The sequence below is a fragment of the Nicotiana sylvestris genome, chromosome 2, assembly GCF_000393655.2.
Source record: "Nicotiana sylvestris chromosome 2, ASM39365v2, whole genome shotgun sequence".
In the NCBI taxonomy this organism is placed as follows: Eukaryota; Viridiplantae; Streptophyta; class Magnoliopsida; order Solanales; family Solanaceae; genus Nicotiana; species Nicotiana sylvestris.
Genome location: NC_091058.1, coordinates 77,077,010 through 77,100,007, shown reverse-complemented (window position 1 = coordinate 77,100,007; position 22,998 = coordinate 77,077,010). Strand labels below are relative to the sequence as shown.

The 22,998-nt window shown below is 34.5% G+C and overlaps 2 protein-coding genes across 4 annotated transcripts; one reads left to right on the top strand and one right to left on the bottom strand.

The window, feature by feature from the left end:
• Positions 1-11,004: 11,004 nt before the first annotated feature.
• Positions 11,005-13,176, top strand: LOC104241888 (thaumatin-like protein 1). 2 transcript variants are annotated; one of them, XM_009796847.2, is made up of 3 exons: positions 11,005-11,493; positions 11,704-12,367; positions 12,724-13,176. In XM_009796847.2, exons 1-3 carry the CDS (start codon positions 11,424-11,426, stop codon positions 13,022-13,024), a joined length of 1,035 nt encoding a protein of 344 aa, XP_009795149.1. In that variant the 5' UTR covers positions 11,005-11,423; the 3' UTR covers positions 13,025-13,176. The 2 variants fall into 2 exon arrangements, with proteins under 2 accessions (XP_009795149.1, XP_070024110.1); XM_070168009.1 differs by lacking the exon at positions 11,005-11,493 and adding an exon at positions 11,508-11,609.
• Positions 13,177-15,692: 2,516 nt separating this feature from the next.
• LOC104241887 (calmodulin-lysine N-methyltransferase) lies at positions 15,693-20,473 on the bottom strand. 2 transcript variants are annotated; one of them, XM_009796845.2, is made up of 8 exons: positions 20,246-20,473; positions 19,961-20,162; positions 19,631-19,710; positions 18,314-18,484; positions 17,845-17,905; positions 17,645-17,760; positions 16,912-17,044; positions 15,693-16,354 (listed from the first exon to the last, which is right to left on the bottom strand). In XM_009796845.2, the coding sequence occupies exons 1-8, from the start codon at positions 20,448-20,450 to the stop codon at positions 16,075-16,077; spliced, it is 1,248 nt and encodes a 415-aa protein (XP_009795147.1). In that variant the 5' UTR covers positions 20,451-20,473; the 3' UTR covers positions 15,693-16,074. The 2 variants fall into 2 exon arrangements, with proteins under 2 accessions (XP_009795147.1, XP_009795148.1); XM_009796846.2 differs by lacking the exon at positions 18,314-18,484 and having other exon boundaries at positions 20,246-20,469.
• Between the last annotated feature and the right edge of the window lie 2,525 nt (positions 20,474-22,998).

Below are 22,998 nucleotides of genomic sequence, written 5' to 3'. Positions count from 1 at the left end.
TATTGCAAAAGGAGATATTATGTATCCTAGAAATAGGAAAAATATAATATATGTCTTGAGCTCATAGTATAATTATAAGGAGAATGAAAATCAATATAATATTTTTTTAAATTCATGAAATTGCTTAAAACGGTTATTCTCCAAGTTTGGTTACATGTTGGTGGTCATGAATTTGACGAACTCCAATTGACCTGAAATTTGGTAGGTTCATCGAAAACAATCTAGTGAGAAAAACTCACTGCTATGCGGTGAATCATGCTATTTTTCAGCATTTTGAGGTCGTTTAGATGGGTTTTCAAGCAGTTTATTAAATTGAATTTGTTATAAATACGAAAAATTATTCTTTATATATCGGAAATATTTGTGTTAAATTTGAAATATGATGATTTAACTTGATATGATATATAGCAAGAATGAAAATCATATGGATTTAATCCTAAATACGCCAAAAATAATTTATTCGAATTTGGTCAAGTTTTTGGCGATTGTTAATTTCACGATCTCCGAATGACCTGAAATTCGGTAAGATCATCGAAAACGATCAATTAAGAAGAACTCACTGCTAAGCAGCAAATCACATCGTATTTTGACGATTCGAGATCAGTTAGATGAGTTTTTTTTGGAGGTTTGGCGGATTAAAATGTGATTTACATACGAAAAGTAATTATTTCTATTGTTGACACCCAATTTTTCCCTATATATTTTTATAGACATATAGACTTTCAAAATAGCATATATATGCATATATAAGCATGCACAAGGTCTTTATAATTTTTCTATAATTTTAAAAAGGTTTTAAATTGATTGATTTATTCCTTTTTCACTTATAAAATTTCCAATAATTATCCTTCAAATTATTGTTGTGATAATTTAATCATCTAAATCCTATATTTATGCCAAAATATTGCTTAAATATTTTTTGTGCATTTTTTATAATTGCATTTATATTTTAAACTAATTTGCATATAATTACAATATTAGCCCTATGATTGTATAAATACATTTATATGCATAAAATTTATCTTCTATATTTTTAAAATATTAAATATCTATTTTAAATCATTTTAGTACACGAAATTATTTTTTAGAAATTATCTATTATTTATTATAAATTATATAGGGTTAAATTGGTTATTTAAAACCTAGCCAAATTGCATTTCAATTATAGCCTCAATTAAACCCAATATCCAGCCCAATTTCAGGCCAAATTACCCGACCCAGGCCCTAAATGCAATTACCCGACCCAGAACCTATCAGATCATGGCCAATGATCTGAAAGATCAACGGCTCGTATTGATTCTTTCCCTTTTTAATTCTAAACAACTCCTAACCCTAATCATTTTACACATACCTCCACCCTAAAATCCTCTCTACTCTCAGTACACTCTCAACCTAACCCTAGCCCTTCAACCGCCGACCTCCCATCTCCGGTCATCTCCATTGACCTCTCATCGTCTTCTACGCCTCCAATGGCTTCTCTCATGTCATGCTTGCCTTCTCTAAGGTCTTCAAGGGCCCAGGGCCATGCCGACTTGCATCTAGGGTTTGTCACTTGTCTATTCTTGGCTACTGCAGTGTGATTTCAAGCAAAATCATGTTGTATTTGCTACGATCCTGGGTTTCTAAGCAGGTTTCTTCATCTCTATGTAGATTTCTCTTGAAACCCTAATTTATTTTCTATACCTCCTAGATCTGTACAGATCTAGGACGATTTGAGTTTGTTCTTCAATTTTTTACACTGTCCTTGAGATTCCTTACAAGAATCATTGATTTTAAGTGTTTTTCACCTCCTTCTAATAGGGTTTTCGGAACTTCTTTTTAAAAAAAAAACTTGTTTAACTGATTCTTTGTGTAAAAACTTCTATTTCTTGCATTATTTTAACTGATTCTATGAGTTTATTACATATTTAACTCGTCTATGTTGAAAGCCCTAATTTTCTAGGTTTCTTCATTTGGTTCTGTGTTTCAGCATGACTGGCCGGTTCTCGTTTGAGTTTCTGTGACTATCTTTCCTCGAATATGTTTCTACTGAGTTTCTTAGCGTAACTTACATCAACTCTATGTGCTTGTGTTCATCATAACTGTTCAAGACCTGCCTCTTTCTATCAGTGCTATTTAACCTTCATGTTTGCTAGAGTTATGTGTCAACCTCTGGTTATTGTTATCTTTCTCTATTTATATGCTAAAACATTGACTCATGACTCTCTCTTTGATTGATTCTGAGTTCCCTGTTTCTTGGCTTGATTTGAAAACTTTCCTTTAGACCTTCGATTCTTCCTGTTTAAACTTTGCTTATTTGCTTATTCATGGGAACCTATGTTATTCTCCTTAAATCAGTATTATTTCGAGTTCTTGATTCATTGATTTGCTATATGCTGATTCTCGATTATTTTCATATTCTGCAACCTTATTTAGTTTTCTTACCTTATTTGGGTTAACCGTGTTATTTGCTGATTCTTCACTAACTGTTTTCTTAATTGAACCCTTGTGTATTTACCCCTAATTGTCTATTTTGTACCTAATGCCTTACTTGATTTCTTCCCTTAAACATTTTCTGCTCATTACCGTTGGTCAATTACCCCTTAATTAAGGGAGTACTTGCATTGATTCGATTCTAATTAGTACATGGTTCCATAATTATTGCTGAACTTTGATTCTTGCCTTATTTTCGGCCTATTTTCAAACTATAAATATCCTGCTCTTTCACTAACACAACACACGAACACATTGGTTCAAAAAACTCTCTCTCACACTCAAAGCTTTCTGCTCTCTCTTGTGTTACTTACTACTGTTCTAAGTTAGCCGGCTGCAAGTCAGGGCTAACTATTGGGTTCTCTTTCACTTTGTGTTTACTATCTCTTTACTGGTATGTTCTAATTTCAATTCAAGTCCCAAAACAATATGCTTCTCCTACTACTTTAATTTGTCATGTTTCTAATATGCTTTTATCTATGGTTTTGTTGTTCAACATGCAACTAACATGCCTACTTCACTGTCTTCTTTACTGCATGCTTCTGAATATATCCCCTTAGGATTAGCCTGCTCATGAATCCCTTTCTAGTATACCCCAATGTGACTATGTTTCTCTGATTTCTGGCATGCACCTTCCTATGTAAAGTAGTTGGCTATCCTAAGTTTGTTTGATTCTGTATTAACTTTGAAGTTCATGCTTTACCTTAAAATCCCTTAAACCCCTTTCCAGGCTTCTCTGATTCTGTACCTATGTGCATCTGTGATTACTATGTGCTCTATACTTACCCCAAATTCCCCATTACCCCTGAGTGAATGTGTGTACCTGTTTGATTCCATGTATTGAAGTGCTGGTGAACCTCTTCTGGTTCTGTATTTGGTTTGTTGTTTGTTAATCACCTTACCCTTTTCATATTGTCTTATTGAATAATTCCCTATTTGTTTTACAAAACTATTTCAAGCAAATATCTTTTAACAATGTTTTCCTACTAAAACCCCTTCCAAACTATGTCAAGCACTCTTACTCTACTCCTAAGTCCCTAGGTTTTGCCCCCTCCAGTGTGTGTACTGCCTTGGGATCCTTTTGAGCTCCCTCTGAACTCTAGCACAGTGAGGTTGACCCTTCCATACTGCACTTATTCAATTTGGTTACAAAGTCTAGGTGCGAGCACTGCCCGGGATCTTTGAGATCCTTAGGGAACTCTAACACACCTAGACAATGATATTGTCTATGAAATTGGCATTTGAGGCTATTGGAGGTTTGGGAAATCACTTGGGCTTGCTTCAGGCTCCCTATAGTGTAACTTATTCTTTTATTTTATCTATTTATGTAATTCATTCATCTGGTTTGTAATAATTATTTGTAAACGAATATTGGGGTAATTAGTGAAAAATGGGTGGGTAGTTACATATTTGTGGGGTAATGTGGGTAGAAACCATGCCTATAGGATTTTATATTTGCTATGTTTGCCTTACCATGTTAGAAATCATGCTTATAGGTTTCAAGTGGTTCCGATGATAGAAATCATACCTATAGGTTTTTAAAATCAACTTCACAAGTAGATACCATGTCTATAGAATGTGATCCAGTTCACCTTCTGTTATAATGAGTAATTACATTTGTTATCATGCCTACAAGTTTCTAACATCATCTCTTAACAACTAGATATCATGCTTATAGGGAACAACATCAGAAATTCTGCCTATAAATCTAAAACCAATTTAGTTTAAATAAGTCAGTTCAATACTGGTCTAATCAGTGGCTTGTTTTTCTGAAATGAATTCTTTCGAGTACTGCCTTAATTTACTATTAGAAAGCATGCCTATAGGAATTCAAGAGTCCATTTTTAAAATCTGCCCACTATTTTACTATATCGAACATAGTTATCATGCTCTTAGGACACCACTATTCAGTGTTTAGGCAAACCTATAGGGTGAGTTTAAATTTTGCAACTCTGAAGCTGTATTTCTACTACTTGAAGTTGTTCAGATTTAACAGGTTTAATCAGTAGGCAAGTTAAACAGGATCCTTCACATATTGGCCTAATTCAGTACTTTATAACATTTGTTCACTTAGATATCATGTTCTAGGATTTGTTTTCTTAAGTGTTTGAATGTTATTTGAAGATGTGCACTTATGTAATATGCTTGAGGAGGTAACCGTGAGACTCTAACTTGCTTTATATGCAGTCCTAAATTGTTCTTGCCTGTCGCCTAGAATTCTCTCCTTTTAAGCACCTTAGGGGTTGTCTAGAACTGCCCAGATTTAGAGGTCCTAAAATACCTCCAGGGCTACAAGGAAGGGACGGGTAGTGCACGCATAGGCATTGTCAAGGTTACTAGAACGCTTTAGGCTACGACCAAGGGAAGGGACTTGGGTAGAACAGGATATGATGACTACGCGCTAATGTTACGTGTAGCCCCTCATTGAGGAGTGTTTACCGTATATTGTGTGGGGTGATCCTGTAGGCTAACCAACCTAGGATCCCTCCTTTCCAAAATTCCTTTTGTTTAAAACTTTGTTTTATATGTACACAAATTGTTCAAATCTTTTGTTTATGATCTGACTAATACAAGGTACAACGTGCTTTCATTACAATTATTTGCTTCAACTACTTATTTGTTTAAAGGACTAATTCGTAAGTATAAGTTCGTCCGGGACCCACAATTGTGGACCAAGAGGGCTGCCTAACACCTTCCCCTTGAGGTCATTTCGAGCCCTTACCCTAAATTTCTGGTATTGCAAACCAATCCAAGAGTTAATCGCTCTAGGTGCCCTAACGCACCATAATCCGTTAGGTGGCGACTCTTCAAATTCCCAATTCCCAAAAGGAAATGAGTTATTACCCCCATAAATGTCGAAACCTGGACTTCTCTCTCCGCGGAGGAAAAAAGGGGGCGCGACATCTATCATTTTATTTATGTCTAATCTGGAACATGATAACACATGTTGATTTGGCATGAAATGGTATATGATAAGAATGTAGGTCATATTTTAAATTCTTAATAAATTCTTAAAATGGTAATTTTCCAAATTTGATCGCAATTTTTGGAGATTGTGATTTTAATGATCTCCGATTGATGTGAAATTTGGTAGGTTTATCGGAATTATCCCAATGAACAATACTCACTGCTTAGCAGTGAAAAACATTAATTTTAACATTTTAAGACTATTTAAATGGGGTATTGAGCATTTTTTTAATTATGGAACTTAATCCTCAGAGAAAAAATCGTGGTTGTGATAAAGTGGTGATAGGAATTAACCCCTATGCTCTCCATTTTTAGTTATAGTGAGATAATAAATGTACGCATTACATTAGGCCTTCCTCCATATCGGATAAATTTATTATGAATCACTGGATATAATTACCATTTATTGATAACCTATATTAACTCTCTATCTGAGTTTAAAGGGTTGAATCAATTTTGTACCTAAAATACAATCATGATTAAGTGGTGATAGAAATATATTTCTATGGTCTTCCACTATTAATTTCAAGTGAGTAATAAATTACGCGTTGACTTTAGGTCTTCCTCCATATCTAATAAATTCATCGTAAGCTCACTAGGTGAAATACTGGTAATTGATATCGTGGACTTACTCTCCATCTGAGTATACATGTTGGATCAATGGAACTAGAGCTATTAATTATGATGTTCACTTGACCTAAATTAACAGTATACTCTCCATTTGAGTTAGATCTGTTTTAATTATTGGAGTGAATAATTTGGCATTACATACATATGTTACATGAGTAGTTCTTTTCCCATTGAAATTGCTATTCAATATGCATGACATATATGTGTAGTGTGTTTAAAATTTTTGTACTAAAAGGTTATATACAATTGACTGAAAATAATAATATAGTCTCCATCTGAGTTGGTTCTATTTATTTTTGGATTGTATAATTCTTGCATTATATAATATACTTTGCATGAATGATTCTTTTCCCATCGAAATTTATTATTCGAGATGCATGTATGTATATAAATATTGAATGCAGTCTGAATTTTACTATTCAGTGTTTTAACTTATTGTGATCTATGTAATGTTTTTATCTCAACTCTACAATGACTTTATGCAATTTATCGTATTACTTGTTAAAATTTTCTTTTAGTGATAAGACATTAATTTAAATGATTCAATATATGTACTTTTTGTTAGAAGGAATTTAATTCCGGTTTCTGGGCAAAATAAGAGATGGATATTTGTTTTATTTTTTGAATAACTCTTGATTTATTGAACTTGATAAACATTTTATCTCTTGTGGTACATGAATGCATGACCTTGTTATTGTATATTAATGTCTCTCCTGAACATAACAATATAAGTCTACCTCATAAGAGAATATGTTCTTCAAAATTGAGTAAAACATATCTGTGCACTTTTGTCTAAGTCATATTAATCTGGATAGGATTTCAAGTTGGTCAAGGATGGACCTTAAGGTTCATTGAAAGTAGAGGCACTACCAACTTGTAGATCCTATTTGGAAGGAAATTTGACTAAACGTTGTTTCCCTTCAAAAGGAAATAAAGCTAGTGATAAGCTAGAATGAATCCCTTCTGATTTGTATGGTTAAATGAACATACTCGTAAGAGATATTTTTGAGCATTTTGTGGCGTTCATAAATGATTACTCAAAATATTAATATATTTATTTGATGCACCGTAAGTCTTAATGAATTAAGTAATTCAAGGTTTTTAAGACTTGAAATGGAGAAACACCAAGGAAATATATTAAGTTACTACAAATTGATTGTGGTGGTGAGCACCTCTCAAAAGACTTCTTTAGTTACATATCAGAATAAGGGATTACATCTCAATTGTCTACACCGTAAACTCCATAATAGAGTGGTGTAGTAGGAAAAAGAAATAAGTCACTTTTGAACATGGATAGATTAATGATGTGTTATTCAGATTTGCCTTATTTGTTTTTGGAATATTTCTTGGAAACTGCAAATTACATTCTGAATTTAGTTCCTTCTAAGTTAGTACATGGGACATCTATAGAACAATGGACTAAATGTAAGCTCAGTATGTGGCATGTTCAGATATAGGATTGTCCCGCATATGTGCTGAAAGGGAAAGCGGATATGTAAGTTGGAACTAAGAATGAATAGGTGCATGTTTATTAAATATCCAAGAAAACGAATGGAGTTTTATTTTATTGTCCTAAAGAAAATAAGGCAATTGTTAAAACAAATGCATTTTTCTAGATAAGGATTGTTTAATAAAACATATTCCTAGAAGTAAATTATTTTTACAGGAATTGGGCAAAGAAATAACTAGATGTTCAAGAACATCAAAACTCACACGTCGGAATTGACGTTCCATTGCATTTAAGTAGTGGGAGAACGTTAATAGACATGATATCCCTTTATCGAGTGGGAGTGATGTTTGAATAGTGAACACTACAGTAAGAAGTCACTAATATTTCAATGTCGTAAGGTAATGAAGGTAATATTAGTAGTACTTCGTCGTAGTGGCAGAATGCTAAAGAAAATCATAGTTCGGTGTACACTCTTGGGATAGTTTCGGTAACATGATCCTTTAAGAGTTTAATACCAAACTAGATAGTTACGACAAAGCACTATTGGACAAATATTGCGTCAGACATAACTTGACAAGATTCTTTAACAAAATCTTATTTTGGTGAAGACTTTTAATAGTCATGTAAAAGAATGCTTGAGAAAGTTGTAGATGCATGGTTATGAGTCTAAGTGGGAGATTGTTGGGGCATATACTATTAAACCATGCATTTGAATATAGTATATTCTAATAATTGTCATGGTTAAAAGTTTAAGTTGGAGATTGTCGGGATATATACATTAACCATGGGTTTGGTTTAGATATAGTATTTATTATAAAATAATTATTTATGCAATTTTAATAAAGTTTTAAATTTATCATATATTAGCATGTGTCATTTGCTTATATCGTAGATGATTTAGTGTATAGAGTTTAGCTTATACACGAAAAATTAAATCATCGGTTCTTATAAGCATAAAGTTTGAGTTCACAATCTAATGTTGGAATTGGACAAACCATCATGGATGATTGTAGCACAAGATTAAATATAATTTATCTTGATTATGGGAATGGTTTAATTCCAACTTCTTGTGCTAGTACATTTTGTATGTATTGAACGAACCAAGTAGAGATAAATATTTTATACTGACTTAATAAAATAAACTCTCTAACCATTAAATGTACTTATACTCTTAATCTTGATATAATTATTATTAGCAGTGTACATTATTATTGTTTTGATTTATTAAAAGGCGAGATTCTTTCGTGGGTCAATATGCCTGGTAAATTGGATAATAATAATAATGTACATTGGCAAAGTAATAGTTAGTTGATGGAATTCATGTCTCGGTTTAGAGATTGATGATACACCTTTATGAAAGCTTATAAGTTTTCATGTGTAAACCCGGCCGGTAAATTTTGTATCCGACACATAAAATAAGTTAAGCGAAAGTCTAAAGGAATTAATCAATAAATTAAATCGTCAGTAATTTAATTTAATTGATTAGTATCTGAATCTTAACATGGGGAGTTAAATAAGATTTAATGGATGAATTTCGAAATTGAATAAGGAGTGCAATTATGGATTTTTAGCAGAATAATTCGTAATTAATTATGGTGGATATTAATTTCGAAAATTATAAATTAATTCCATAATTGAAAGCCTTGTTAATTAAATTATGTGGTCCCTGCTGTGCCTATTTAATAGAAAATACATGAATTCTTTTTCTGGTGGAAAAGAAAACTCAACAGGTTTTGGAAAAGGATTTTAACCCTTAAAACGTGTGCTATAAATAAATATGGTTTTCCACTTAGAGGGAGGACAGAGAGTGGCCGAATTTTTCAGTCTTTTTCTTAGAAAATTTCGCCCACACGAAATTACTATTTCCGGGTATTATTTGGATAAAACAGTAGAAGACCGTGGAACGTTTGAAGATCACGATTGTGCGAGTGATGTAGATTCCATTGAGAAGTTATGGAACTGACGACTCACGTGATAGAAGAGATATGTTTACGCTGCAAGAGGTAACTCGTGAAATCCCGTTTATACTAGTTGTCTAGATTACATGTGATTTTGATACTGTGATTGCTTCCACTGCTTATTATAATCCATCAATACCATATAAGCCTCATTTTCTGCATCTTAAAATAGGTTCATTGAATATTTTGTCGAACTGTTTCAAAAAAATACTTATGTGATAACGGGTGTTCTTCTGAAATATTCGATATTTTAAATATCTCATTGATTAGTACTCAATAACTTAACTAGATAAGTTATTTGAAGAAAAAATACATAATATATGATCATATATTTTTCTAAAAACTCAAATATCTTGGAACAAAATCATTTTGCCATAAGGACTAACATTTGAGACAAGTTGTAGTATTAAAAATTTATAAAAAAGTTTCTCTTTTTCAATAATTTTATACGTCTACTAAGCTAGGATTACGAATTTGGGACTTTGTAATCACGGCACTAAAAAGGATTGAATTTTTTCCCTAGAGCTAGTTTGTCGCTGTTTTTCTGCCTTTGCCGGCAGTTGGAAGTGTTTTAAGTTCCAGTCGTTTGGGATCCTAACTCCAGTAATGGTCTCTTTTTTTACGTATCTTAATTATCTTATCGCCGTGTTGATGTCTAAAGTCAAAAGTTATGTATCCCTTTTCCCAAACAGGAATTTCTTGAGGAAATGTCATGTAGGATTTCTACAATTCAAACTCCATAATGGAGTTACTTTACAAGCCTAGAAGTTGCACACACTGTAATTGGGGGAAGGTCACCTATCGTTTTCTCTGTGTCCCGTCCAGTTCCCCTTTTCATATTGGACAAAAGTTACCCCTTCAACGCAATTGTAGTAATGCCGTTTGAGAGAAAGCTATAGTAATTTAGCTAACATTCACAAAAAGAATGTATTGTTTGAGTTACACCTCAAAATATTGTTAGTCATGATCTTAGGTACTGTTATCTCACACCTCAAAATAGTTCATATTTTGGTCTTCAGTATGCTAACATGTTTTAATTTTAAGGAACTAAGGACATAATTACAAACTGCAAAGGTGTAGACAATTTACAGGTGAAATTATTGAATGGGATGTTTGTTTCTTCAAATAAGTTAGTGCATCACAAAAGGTAAAGACCTCATTGCAAAACTAAACGGAAAATGTATTTGCTATGAGCCTATCTTAGTAGAAATCTATTAAATTCAGGAGCTAGATTTTCAGCCACGTTTTATATTAAACGAATGAAAAAGGAAACAAACAAATAAATAAATGAAGGGGATAGGCATCCACATCTAGATAGCTCACAATAGGCTATTGCTTTGTCTATACAAAACTAGTCTGTAATTCTCATCCATCCGTTCCTTTCAAATAATTCTAATATGATACACTTTGTTTAATCATTAAGTACTTCTTTTGATATTCCGTAGTAAACTTGTTAGCTAATTAATTTTGGTATTTGCAACAGTATATATACACAATTTACAATGTCAGTAAAATGCATTCCATTGGTGAAAAGGGGATTCCCCACCACTACGCACCATCGACCAATACCCCTACTTTTGTTGTTTATATATACAAAAAAACTCCATTTCTTATCTTTCAAAGATTCCTTCCTACACACCCTCAGTTGAGTCATTTCACACAACCACCTACCCTCCTTAATTTCCCCATTCATATTGCCAGGCCCCGTAGCTTCAATTTACAATTCGTTATGGCCTTGGTGTAGTAATTCATAGGTGGTCATCCCTTCTTTCTTCTGCATTTCTTTCTAATTACTCCACCATTTCTCATTATCTCCAATTAGTACTACTTATTATATCCCACCAACCAAGACACCACTATCACCATTGGCTCTTCGTTAATTCTCCAAATTAAGTTGCAAATTTATCAGTAAATTAGTTATACTACTAGAAATATAGTTACCAATTATGAAAATCCTTATGGCCATCTCCAGTGCTTTGATGATTCATAGCGTTATTGTGCTCATCTTCTGTGAAGGTAATGAAGGAATGCTCATACTTTTGCCATGTTTAATTTGTCTGTAACAGACATTTGTTTTATTTGGATTCGTATCACATGTATGGGCACTGAAAACAGGGTTTCACCATTTCTTGGTAAAAATTCATTCTTTATTCAAAGGATTATTAAGAATTTTCACATTTTTATTGGTCTTTCATTTGGTTCATGTTTTTTTATTTTCTTGTGTAGGTATATTGGGGGCTACGTTTACATTTGTGAACAAGTGTGACAAAACTGTGTGGCCTGGAATTTTGGGCACTCCAAAACTGGACAGTACTGGTTTCGAGCTTACCAAAGGCAGTTCTCGTTCATTTCAAGCACCGACCGGCTGGTCCGGTCGTTTTTGGGGCCGAACCGGCTGCAACTTCGACGACTCAGGAAGCGGTTCATGTGCCACAGCCGACTGCGGTTCCGGCCAAATGGAGTGTAACGGTGGAGGAGCCACACCTCCGGCGACACTAGCCGAATTCACACTCGGGTCGGGTTCGCAGGATTTCTATGATGTGAGCTTAGTGGACGGTTACAACTTACCCATGATGGTAGAAGTTAGTGGCGGGTCGGGTCCATGTGCCTCCACGGGTTGCAACGTGGACTTGAACCAAAAATGTCCGACGGAGCTGATGGTGGACGGCGGCGGCGCTTGTAGAAGCGCCTGTGATGCTTTCAGGACTCCACAATACTGTTGTGAAGGTGCTTATGCTTCGCCGGCGACGTGCTCGCCGTCGGTGTACTCGCAGATGTTCAAGTCGGCGTGTCCCAAATCCTATAGCTACGCGTACGACGATGCCACAAGTACATTCACATGTTCTAATGCCAATTACATCATCACATTTTGTCCCTCCTCTCTGCCAAGGTAAATAAAATCAAGTTATAATCATCAATATTATAAAATATTCTATATCATTAATGCAATTTAACAAATATAATAGCAAAATTATAATTCAATTCAAGGTAATTAATCATGTTCAATATTGGAAATCAAATTAATATGGAGGTACGAAAATTTTATGTATTGCCAATGTATATTTTAATTAATGTCAAAAAGAAAAGAGCGTAGATACCATTTTACAATTAGTAGTAAAATTTAGAAGGTGTATAAAATTTTAATGCATTATGAAATACATTAATAGTTCAGGAAAAAAAATAATACTTGAACATGACCTTTACCGAGGTTTAAAAGATCTAATGAATTTTCTTCTTTTCTTGCAGCAAAAAATCTTCAAAATCAGACGGGTCGACGGATGGGTCAGGTAGTGAGTCAGGATCCGGGTCATTTCCAGGTACTGAATCAGGCACAGGGTCAGAGACTGGAGCAGGATCCGGGTCACTTCCAGGTTCTGAATCAGGCGCAGGGTCAGGGTCAATGGGTCAGGCAATGTTAGCGGATGGATCTTGGTTAGCAAGTTTGGCTACGGGGAGCTCGGCTAGTAATCAACCGTCAAGGGTTATTCAATTTATACCACTAATAGTGGCTTTTGTATTATTTATAGGTTCACTTTTGAAATTATAGAGTTTAACATTAAAATATTTCATTAAGTAGAGTAGATAAGATTGTTAAATTGAAAAGAAGAAGAAAAAAGGAATAAAGTACCAACGTACCAGCTTCTGTTAGGCTCACATTGTAAACGATTCCATCAATTCCAATTTTCACAAAGTTCATTCCGTTTTTTTTCTTTTTAATAATTATTACTCGTAAATACGCATGAAAATGACTGGATATTCCTTTCTCTGTGCTTAAGACCCAAACAAAAAGATGAGAACACATAAAAAAGAAAACAGAAAATAAGTTGAAAAGGATTGAGAAGGAAACAAGTCTGATTTTTAATGCGACAAGTGGGAAAGTTCTATTTTTGTATGGCACCGTACATTTCATATTTTTGTAATAATATAAGTGTGTGAGGGGTCATAAAAATTGCAACTTTTGGTAGTCTCTGTATTTTATCCACAAACCTAATGTAAAATACTACAGGCATAATAATCCTTTTCCACAAAGTCCAAAAAGAGAAAAGTAACTGTTCAATAGTTTTTGGTGTTCACTGTGTATATATATCTTTCCAGAGGTCAAAATGTAACGTCCATTTCCTCTCTTATTGGTTCGTCAATATTATATCATTCATTGTGACATGATTGGAATTCCATTTACAACTTATAATCGGCAGGAAAATGCTTATTCGTTGGTGCTTTTTTTCTTCTTCAATTCAATATACTGAAATATAATCTGCTCTCTATATAATTAATAAAAAGAAAGCAAGTAAAGTAATCAAGTACGTAATTAACCAACTCTAGCGAAGGAATTTGTGGCTATAAGTTTATCGTGTATTATAATCGTCTAGACTCTAGTACACTCTATTCAATATATGTTAAGATAAGTGTTTTGTATTAAGATTTTAATTAATAAAAACGCTTTATAAACTTTCATCCAAAACGTAATTTACCAAACAAAAGATCTAGTGAAAAGAAATTCTATTTTACTCTTGATTAGTGATTACTCCACTCTAGGGGAATCTCTATGTTTTTTAGTGGGGAATATTTTTTTCATTTTCAGCTTTGAAGTTTTGCCTTCCTCGCTTTTCTTTTTACCTTTGTGCAATTTCCTACCAACGGCCAATTGAAAGGACAATATACTTGTGTTCATCATTCTTCCGTTGAAAGTATTTAACTAACATAATTATTATGAGTAGGGCAAAATAATTAGTGGACTTTGTCTTTACTTTCTCAACTATTTAGTACTGTTATCCTTCTTTGCGTGGCGGATAAACTTCGGGAGGGCATTGTTCTTTTTTTAATGTAATCAAAAGGGAATTTTTATCATGATAAGAAGATATTTTAGTTTTCAAAAACCTTTTTGACTGATCAAAACTCAAAAGAAAGACAATATATCGAACTGGTCGGTGAACTTTCGAAGATATTTCCATCTTTCACAATAACTATTTGTTAGATTTTTTTGTTGCTACAGGCTAGCAATTATTCTTCTTATATTGAAATTAAATTACATTAAAGGCAGCGAAAGATATTTTCATTTCCTCTCCAAGATTTTTCCCCTTTCCCAGATTTTTCCAAGCCTCAGAAAACAATTGGAGGAAGAAGAGAGGTCGGCCAATATGAATATTTCTTTCTGCTACAAGAAAATAGCAAATCAGATTTATCATATGTCAAATCTCTGGATATACTGGTTCTGCTATCTTCTTCCCACCTCCCTCCCCCTTCCCCCCCCCCCCCCCCAAAAAAAAGAAAAAAAAGGAATTGGGATTTTTTTTCTGCTAAGCAAGGAACTTCAAAATGTTAGAGAGGTTAAAAGGCGATGTTAAAAAAAGGTTTGGGCTGAAGCTGCCGGAAGTCGTGATTAGAGAAGGATTTAAGATTTTACATCATTACATGTACTGTTCTTTTGTCATAATAAGGGGTAACTTAAATAGTATACTCCAAAAAATTTCAACCATATAAATACAATTGCAAAAACTAGAATCTTGGCCCTTTGTTACATAATTTTCACAAATAATGCATCTTTCAACATGTAACAATCATTAACATTCCAACGTCTGAAAGTCATTAGTTAATGAAATCCGAGGGCCATTCATTTCAACTTGACTCTGTTCCTCCCCCACCCCCCCCAAAAAACTGTAATGAAAAGAAATTGTGCGGCTGCTCTTCTTTCAACACTCACATTGCACAAGAGTATTAGGCACTAAAAAACAACAATGATTGTCACTTAGAATCTGAAATGAAGCTCAATATACAAATACTTTGGGACAAGGATTAGCCATTGAAAGTTGACAGAAAAGATTGGAGGTAGTCTGATGTGCTGAGAAAATATTCTTTAGCCAATTTGGATACCTACAAATGTCAAGAAAAGAGAGAGTGCTCATCTTTTTTATGAAGATAAGGACCCTATCTATAGCTTCTTCATTCATTTTTCAACTGCATCACTCATTTCAACTTTCTATACATTCAAATGCCACCATGGTTTCATCAGTGGTCCATTGAGACCTTTTTCCTGTTAAATATCAATTAAAATATGATAACTTCAGAACCTTAACAAACACTCTCAAGGTCATTTATCAGTTTCTTTCTAACTAGTTCTTGTTCTTAGGTTAACTGCACATTCATCAGCAAGATACTGAACAAAAATAACATAGCAAAGAGAGGTTTTCTAATACTCCTGTATTGGACCCTAACTATGGAAGTAGCATAATTCAGGATATTAAACTCCTCTGCATATCGTAGCATATCGTATAGCTACAAGATACCTTAATAAACAATTGAGAACTGACGATACAAAAAATTAATCTGCAATTCCGTGGAAGGTAAGATATAAAACTGCTAGAGAAACTATGACATCCAACTATTTGCTGAAATATTATGGAGAAAAAAAGGAACTTGCTGAACTAAGTCGGCCTTCTTTTATTAAATCTAAGAAACTAAGTGATGCTTGTGTTCAAGCGAAGATGTGAAGTTCAACGGTCCTTCAATGCGAATCAGAAAGGTCTTCCAGAGTTAAACATTTCACTTGAATCAACTATTGAAACAGCATGTGACACAGTAAACCTGCACTGCGAATGTTCACCCCATAATTCTGACCAATAAAGGATAGCAATGATCCATCTCATAGTTAGGCCAGGAGTCATCACCATTAACGAATCCCTGATGACGTTTCCAAACTTCTGTATGATATATCTCTTCTACGCTGAAACGCAAGCCAATATCTTTCACTTTTAGTAGAAACTTGTCCAATGAATCACCTCTTTTGGGACTGAAAAGTATGGCTTCAGAGGAGACCTCCTTTTTCAGCAACAATTTGATGGTTTCGGCAAGTTCTTGATGGAATTCCTTAAAAAAAGTGCTGCAACATTATAAACGAAGTCAACATATAGCAGAAACTCCTCAACATAATGAAAGGTAAAGCTTTGGATCAGTTTTTTATTTATTATTATTATTATTATTATTTTGACAATAGTGGTGTTTGAGCTAGCTCTGATTTAGTTCTTGTAATAAATTAAAGGGTCCAGTTTAATGAATAACGAAAGAATTAAGAGCTCTAGCTCATTATAGATGGATGCAAAGAAGGAAATATCTTTGACCAATTACCTTATCTGTCAACAAAGATGCAATAAGGTTGTCTACACAATTAAATAAAAGTATACAGTACCATGGAAATTGTTAGACACGTAAGCCAGCAAAGGCACTGTTTGGACTAATATGTGCAACTATTGCGTGTCCTAAAAAGGAATTTCAGCATATGGCATATTATTTCGTTATGCTGTGGTTGACGTTGATTAGTATTGACGTGAAGATAGTGAAACAGAGAAACAAAACACTTCTTTCTGACCTTCATAGAGAATGGTCAATGAGGAAAATATATATATGTACTTTAGTAAGAAAAATAAAGAAGAGAACTACCAGTCACTTGCGATGATAATATCAAATTTGTTGGAGAAATTAGAGTCTTTATCCTGACCCCAATGTAGCATCAATGGCTTCACTTCTGTACTACCAAATCCACCAGAGTTGGCGTTTATATTATGCTGTATATCTGAACATTAAGAAAATGCCAACTAAAGATAATACATGGTAGGAACTGAAGATGACAATAAATTTCTGTAAAATAAATCGTTAGGAATTTCGCTGTTAGCTCTAAATCTAAGGCAGGAACTTTAAAGAAAATGAAAAAGAAAAACATCACCTCTGTCTACTTTCACAAACCCGTCATATGGTTTCGGTTATATTGGAGCCAACAAGTAAAGAACAGTTCAAAATATCAGTAAAAAGAAAAAGTTGATCATAAAAGGGCGTGATAGTCCATTCAGCTACCTCTAATAACAGATAATGATTCTACTCGAGACGCATACTAGGTCAACCAAATTGTATGTCTTCAGATATTGAGAGAATGGTTAGCAATCACAAGTCTTTGTGCTTGTTCCTCCTTACTCATATAAGGATGGTCCCCGGGAATATAAGAGCAACCACCCCAATGTAGGTTGGTACTGATGAATCTAAAAAGTTGAAGAGAGAAAAAGAAGCTTAAAAGCACAGCATCTTATCATCACGTATTTGTGTCAAAAAGTGGTCGGTGGCCAGTGGACAAACTAAGTGTTATTATTATGCTCATCTAGCCATTGGAGAAAAAGGATACAACCAACGACTTGAGGATTTCCATCTGATATGATAACTTCTAATGCTTCTGTTGTCATTGCAACAGCTAATCCAGCTAAGCCATATCCAGATCCAAGTTCAATGACTCTTTTCTGCCTAAAAAGACAAACAGATGTGTAACTCAGATCACTTTCAGGTGCAAGGAAAAACATTCAACTTGTCATAGAACACATATGAAACCTGAACATGTCTGGATGTGACAAACAGTAGTAAGCAAGGACTTCCTCAGACGGCCATTGACCTATTCAAAAAGAAAGTTTCTAAATTAGGACAGCTTAGCAGCACTACAACAACAACAACTATGTCTCAATATTGCGCCAGTTGAGGTCGGCTACATGAATCCTCTCTATCCTTTAGCAGTAATCAAAGAAAAAAGTAGATTGACCTTTTAGGTTGATTGAAACTGAATGCACAATCTCCTGTACAATTAGCAAAACATACTTCAATTTGATAGTAAAGGTACTAGAGGAAGCCTGTCCATTTAAACAAGTAGAGAAGACATTACAGCCTGAATTTTAGGCCCAAAAGCAGCTTATAAGCTCCACAGTTGAGCTTTTACCAACATATTTGTGCTGAAATTTAATAAAGTAAAAGTGCATTTACACATTTAAGAAACACTTTAAAAAACCATTTTTCATACGGTAAGTACCTTTTATCCTCAAATGCTTTGCAAAATCGAAGGGGAGCCTTGGCGTAACTGGTAAAGCTATTGCCATGTGACCAGGAGGCCACGGGTTCGAGCCGTGGAAACAGCCTCTTGCAGAAATGCAGGATAAGACTGTGTACAATAGACCTTTGTGGCCAGGCTCTTTCCTGAACCCTGTACAGAGCGGGAGCTTAGTTGATCGGACTGCCCATTTTACTTTGCAAAATCAAAGAGAGCCATCACATACTCTTTGCTCATTTGTCATCAAATCACAGGGACCTCAAAGTCCAATTTATGTCGTCTTCTCTATCATTTATTTGTCCACATCTTGTTTTGTCTCCTTTTTAGACATATTCTCTTATTCTTGAAATTTTGACTACAAAGTTCAAAAGGTGTATGTCAAAACTCTTGCCTTTACAAAATATCCTCTTTAAAACTTTTTCAACTTATTCTCTTATTCTCTTATTCTTTGAAAGTTCTGACTAAAAATTTCAAAAGGTCTATGTCTTCTTAAAACATTTGCCTTTAAAAAAAAAATGTCCACTTTTATAAGAATAGACAAGTTTCTCATACAATGTTTTATTTGAAAGAATAAGAGATCGTTTCAAATAACTCCGAGGCTAAAGAAAACTATTTTACGTAGAAAAAAAACAGGGTATTAAAACAAGGACAAGCTACTTCATTCAAATCTGGAAGCATTTGGCTTTTCTTATGGCATATGAAGAGGGATATTGCTGAAGCAAGTAGTCAGTCCTTCACTTCATCTGACAATAGTACGGAGTCATATATATTACTCTTTCTAAGCAATGAATCACTTCATTGATAAATTATCCAAGTGTTTGGGTGATATAAGATTAATTAGCTCTACTCCTCGCAAACTCAAAGAACAAATGACAACAAAGGCGCCTCAGTTTTACTTCACAAGGTTTCCTGCTAGCATTCAGTCAGACTTCAAATAAGGGAGAAAAATGGTTTCTCCATGGACACATTCTATTATACTACGCAAAGGTAAAAACTTTGGGATGTCCTTTTTTATGGGGGCACCCCTCTAGATGCATCTAATCATTATGCCTCTTCATTAGATGCATAATGATCTTTTCCGTAACCTGGAATTATAGATCCTTGAATAACTAAAGCTACCGCTGAGGATCATGAATTCTAGTGTTAATTAAAGATTTCTCATTTAACTAGAAACATAATGACTCAAATTGGAAAAAGAACAAATCAGCTGTTCCCGGAGTCTGTGAATTAGGATTCTGAGTTTACAAAATAACCAAAAAAGAAAGGAAAAAAAAAAGGTTAGATTTGGTAGATACTTACAGACAAGCCCAGTGTTGTCAATATCATATTTGTTACAGACCTCAAAGTCACTCAGATCTGCGATCTCATCCACTCTCTGACTGCATCAAGTTCTAAGCATTAGAAACCATCAGAGCAGATGCATAATCAACCAGGTTGTTATAAATTGTAACCATTAACGAAACAATTACTGTTGCTTAATTTTGCAAGGGAGAAAAACCACAACATTTGCACCAGGAAATGAAATGGATACAAACTTGATATACTTTTCAGTTATAACACAAAGCATTTGGCTTCCATGAGAATGAAACAAACCCAGAAAGAGTTAGAAACTTTGAAATGGAAACTCACCGGAGAAGAAGTTGAGGAGAATTAGCAACAGGCAATGTGTAGCAGAAAACAGCATCTCGCGAATTGTGCAGCTGATTATTTTCTGATAAAGAAGAATCCAAGATTTCATCAGGGGAATCTTTCATCACACGGCATGGTATCAAATTGAAGCTGTGGGTAGCCTTTCTTGATACTCGCTGAATACCCACTTCAGATTGATTATCTGAAAAAACACCCAATTCAGTTCAGATGATCAAAGATTAAAACTTTGACAAAAATGGGCTACACATATATGTTTTGCTAGACCTGAATTGGATGAAGGACCGCCAAGAATAGCACGTTTAAGAATCTTCCATCTAAGAGATGATGCATTACTTGTTGAAGTCGATCTACTATTTGCTTCCATCTTCCCAATCCTTGGCCTGCTATTGCCACGTCTTACAGTTTCTCCGTATTTCACGTCACAGTTCTTACTGCCGAAACTACGACATCGTATAGGGCGCATCCCCATATTTCACCAAATTCTTCAGAAATTTGAAGGAAAAATGTACTATTTGTTATTAAATAAAAGCAATTTAGTAAAACATGAACAAGAAATAGAGATAGAAAGAATGAAGAGATTTTTTTCTTCAATTGTGTATATTTTCCTATCTATTACAAGGCCTTTATATCGGCATAAAGTGAAGAAAATATGTCATGGAATATGTCATTGAACATACAAATTATGTCATTGAATATGTCATTAAGCATTTTAGATGAAGATCATGGAAGAAGAGTAGACATTCACCATAATGTGATATTCATCATAACACTCCCCCTTGGATGTCCATAGATAATGTGCCTCATTAAAAACTCTCTAAAAAAAAATATTGGGATGTACATAGTTATTTATGATATGCATTGTTTGTTGCCTCATTAAAAACCTTACCAGAAAAACCCAGTGGGACAAAACCTTGGTTAAGGAAAAGAGTGCAGCGTATAGTTACTCCCCCTGATGAAAAATCACTTAATGTCTCGAAGACGACGCATTCCAATCTTATATATCAGCTTTTCAAATATTGAGGTTGGTAATGCCTTAGTGAACAGATCAGCCAAATTATCACTTGAACGAACTTGTTGTACATCTATTTCACCATTCTTCTGAAGATCATGAGTGAAAAAGAATTTTGGTGAAATGTGTTTTGTTCTATCTCCTTTGATATATCCTCCTTTCAATTGAGCTATGCATGCAGCATTGTCTTCATACAATATTGTTGGAATATTCTCTTTCGAAGAAAAACCACATGTTTGCTGAATGTGTTGAGTTATAGATCTTAACCAAACGCATTCTCGACTTGCTTCGTGAATGGCTATTATCTCTGCATGATTTGAAGAAGTAGCAACCATAGTTTATTTTGTCGAACGCCATGATATGGCTGTACCTCCACTTGTAAATAAATAGCCTGTCTGAGATCGACCTTTGTGTGGATCAGACAAATATCCTGCATCTGCATAACCAATCAATGATGGCTTGGATTCGTTTGAATAAAATAAACCCATATCAATGGTCCCTTGGAGGTATCTGAATATATGTTTAATACCATTCCAGTGTCTTTGTGTTGGCGAAGTACTAAATCTTGCCAATAAACTTACTGAGAAAGCTATATCTGGTCGGGAATTATTGGCAAGATACATTAATGCCCCAATTGCACTAAGATATGGTACTTCGGCACCAAGAAGCTCTTCATCATTTTCATGAGGTCGGAATGGATCTTTCTTTATATCAAGTGATCTCACAACCATCGGGGTACTCAATGGATGTGCTTTATCCATATAGAATCGCTTTAAAATCTTTTCGGTGTATGTTGATTGATGGACAAATATTCCATCTTTCATATACTCAATTTGTAGACCAAGACAAAATTTTGTCTTTCCAAGATCTTTCATTTCAAATTCTTTCTTCAAACAGTCTACTGTTTTTGGAAGCTCCCCAGGAGTTCCAATGATATTTAAATCATCAACATACACAGCGATTATAACAAATTCAGATCCAGACCTTTTTATAAAGACACAAGGACAAATTGGATCATTCTTGTACCCTTCTTTCAACAGGTATTCACTCAGGCGATTGTACCACATACGACCTGATTGTTTCAATCCGTATAAAGATTTCTGAAGCTTTATTGAACAAGTTTCTCGAAAACTTTTATATGCTTCTGGCACTTTAAATCCCTCAGGTACTTTCATAAAAATTTCGTTGTCTAATGATCCATACAAATAGGCTGTAACAACATCCATTAGATGCATATCAAGTTTTTCTTGCACTGCCATATTTATGAGATACCTGAAGGTGATAGCATCCACTACAGGAGAATATGTCTCCATATAATCAATTCCAGGCCTTTGGGAAAACCCTTGTGCCACAAGTCGTGCTTTATATCTAACGACTTCATTTTTATCATTTCGTTTCCGCACAAAAACCCATTTATACCCTACTGGCTTTATGCCTTCAGGTGCTCGAACTATGGGTCCGAAGACTTCACGTTTTCCAAGTGAAGTTAACTCTGCCTGGATAGCGTCTTTCCATTTTGGCCAATCATTTCTCTGTCTACATTCATTGACAGATTTTGGTTCAAGATCCTCATCTTGTTGCATTATTTCAACAGCAACATTATAAGCAAAAATGTTATCGATAACAACATTATTGCGGTTCCATCTTTTCCCGGTTGAGACGTAACTTATTGATATCTCTTTATTTTCATTATTTTCAGGTACCTGGACCTCCCCTAAGGTCTTATCATTTGTTATATCTTGGGGCTATTCTTGAGCCACTACCTCCGTGTTATGTTCACTTTGATCATTTGCTCCTTTCTTCTTCGAGGATTTTTATCTTTAGAACTGATTGGTCTACTACGTTTCAAGCATGGCTTAGACTCATTTGCTTTAATTAATTGTCCTGCCGGGATATCAACTCGAATTGGTGCATTAGCAGCTAGAATATGTGACTTGGTCACCCTTGGTAGGTCAGTGAATGCATCTGGCAATTGATTTGCAATATTTTGCAAATGAATAATCTTTTG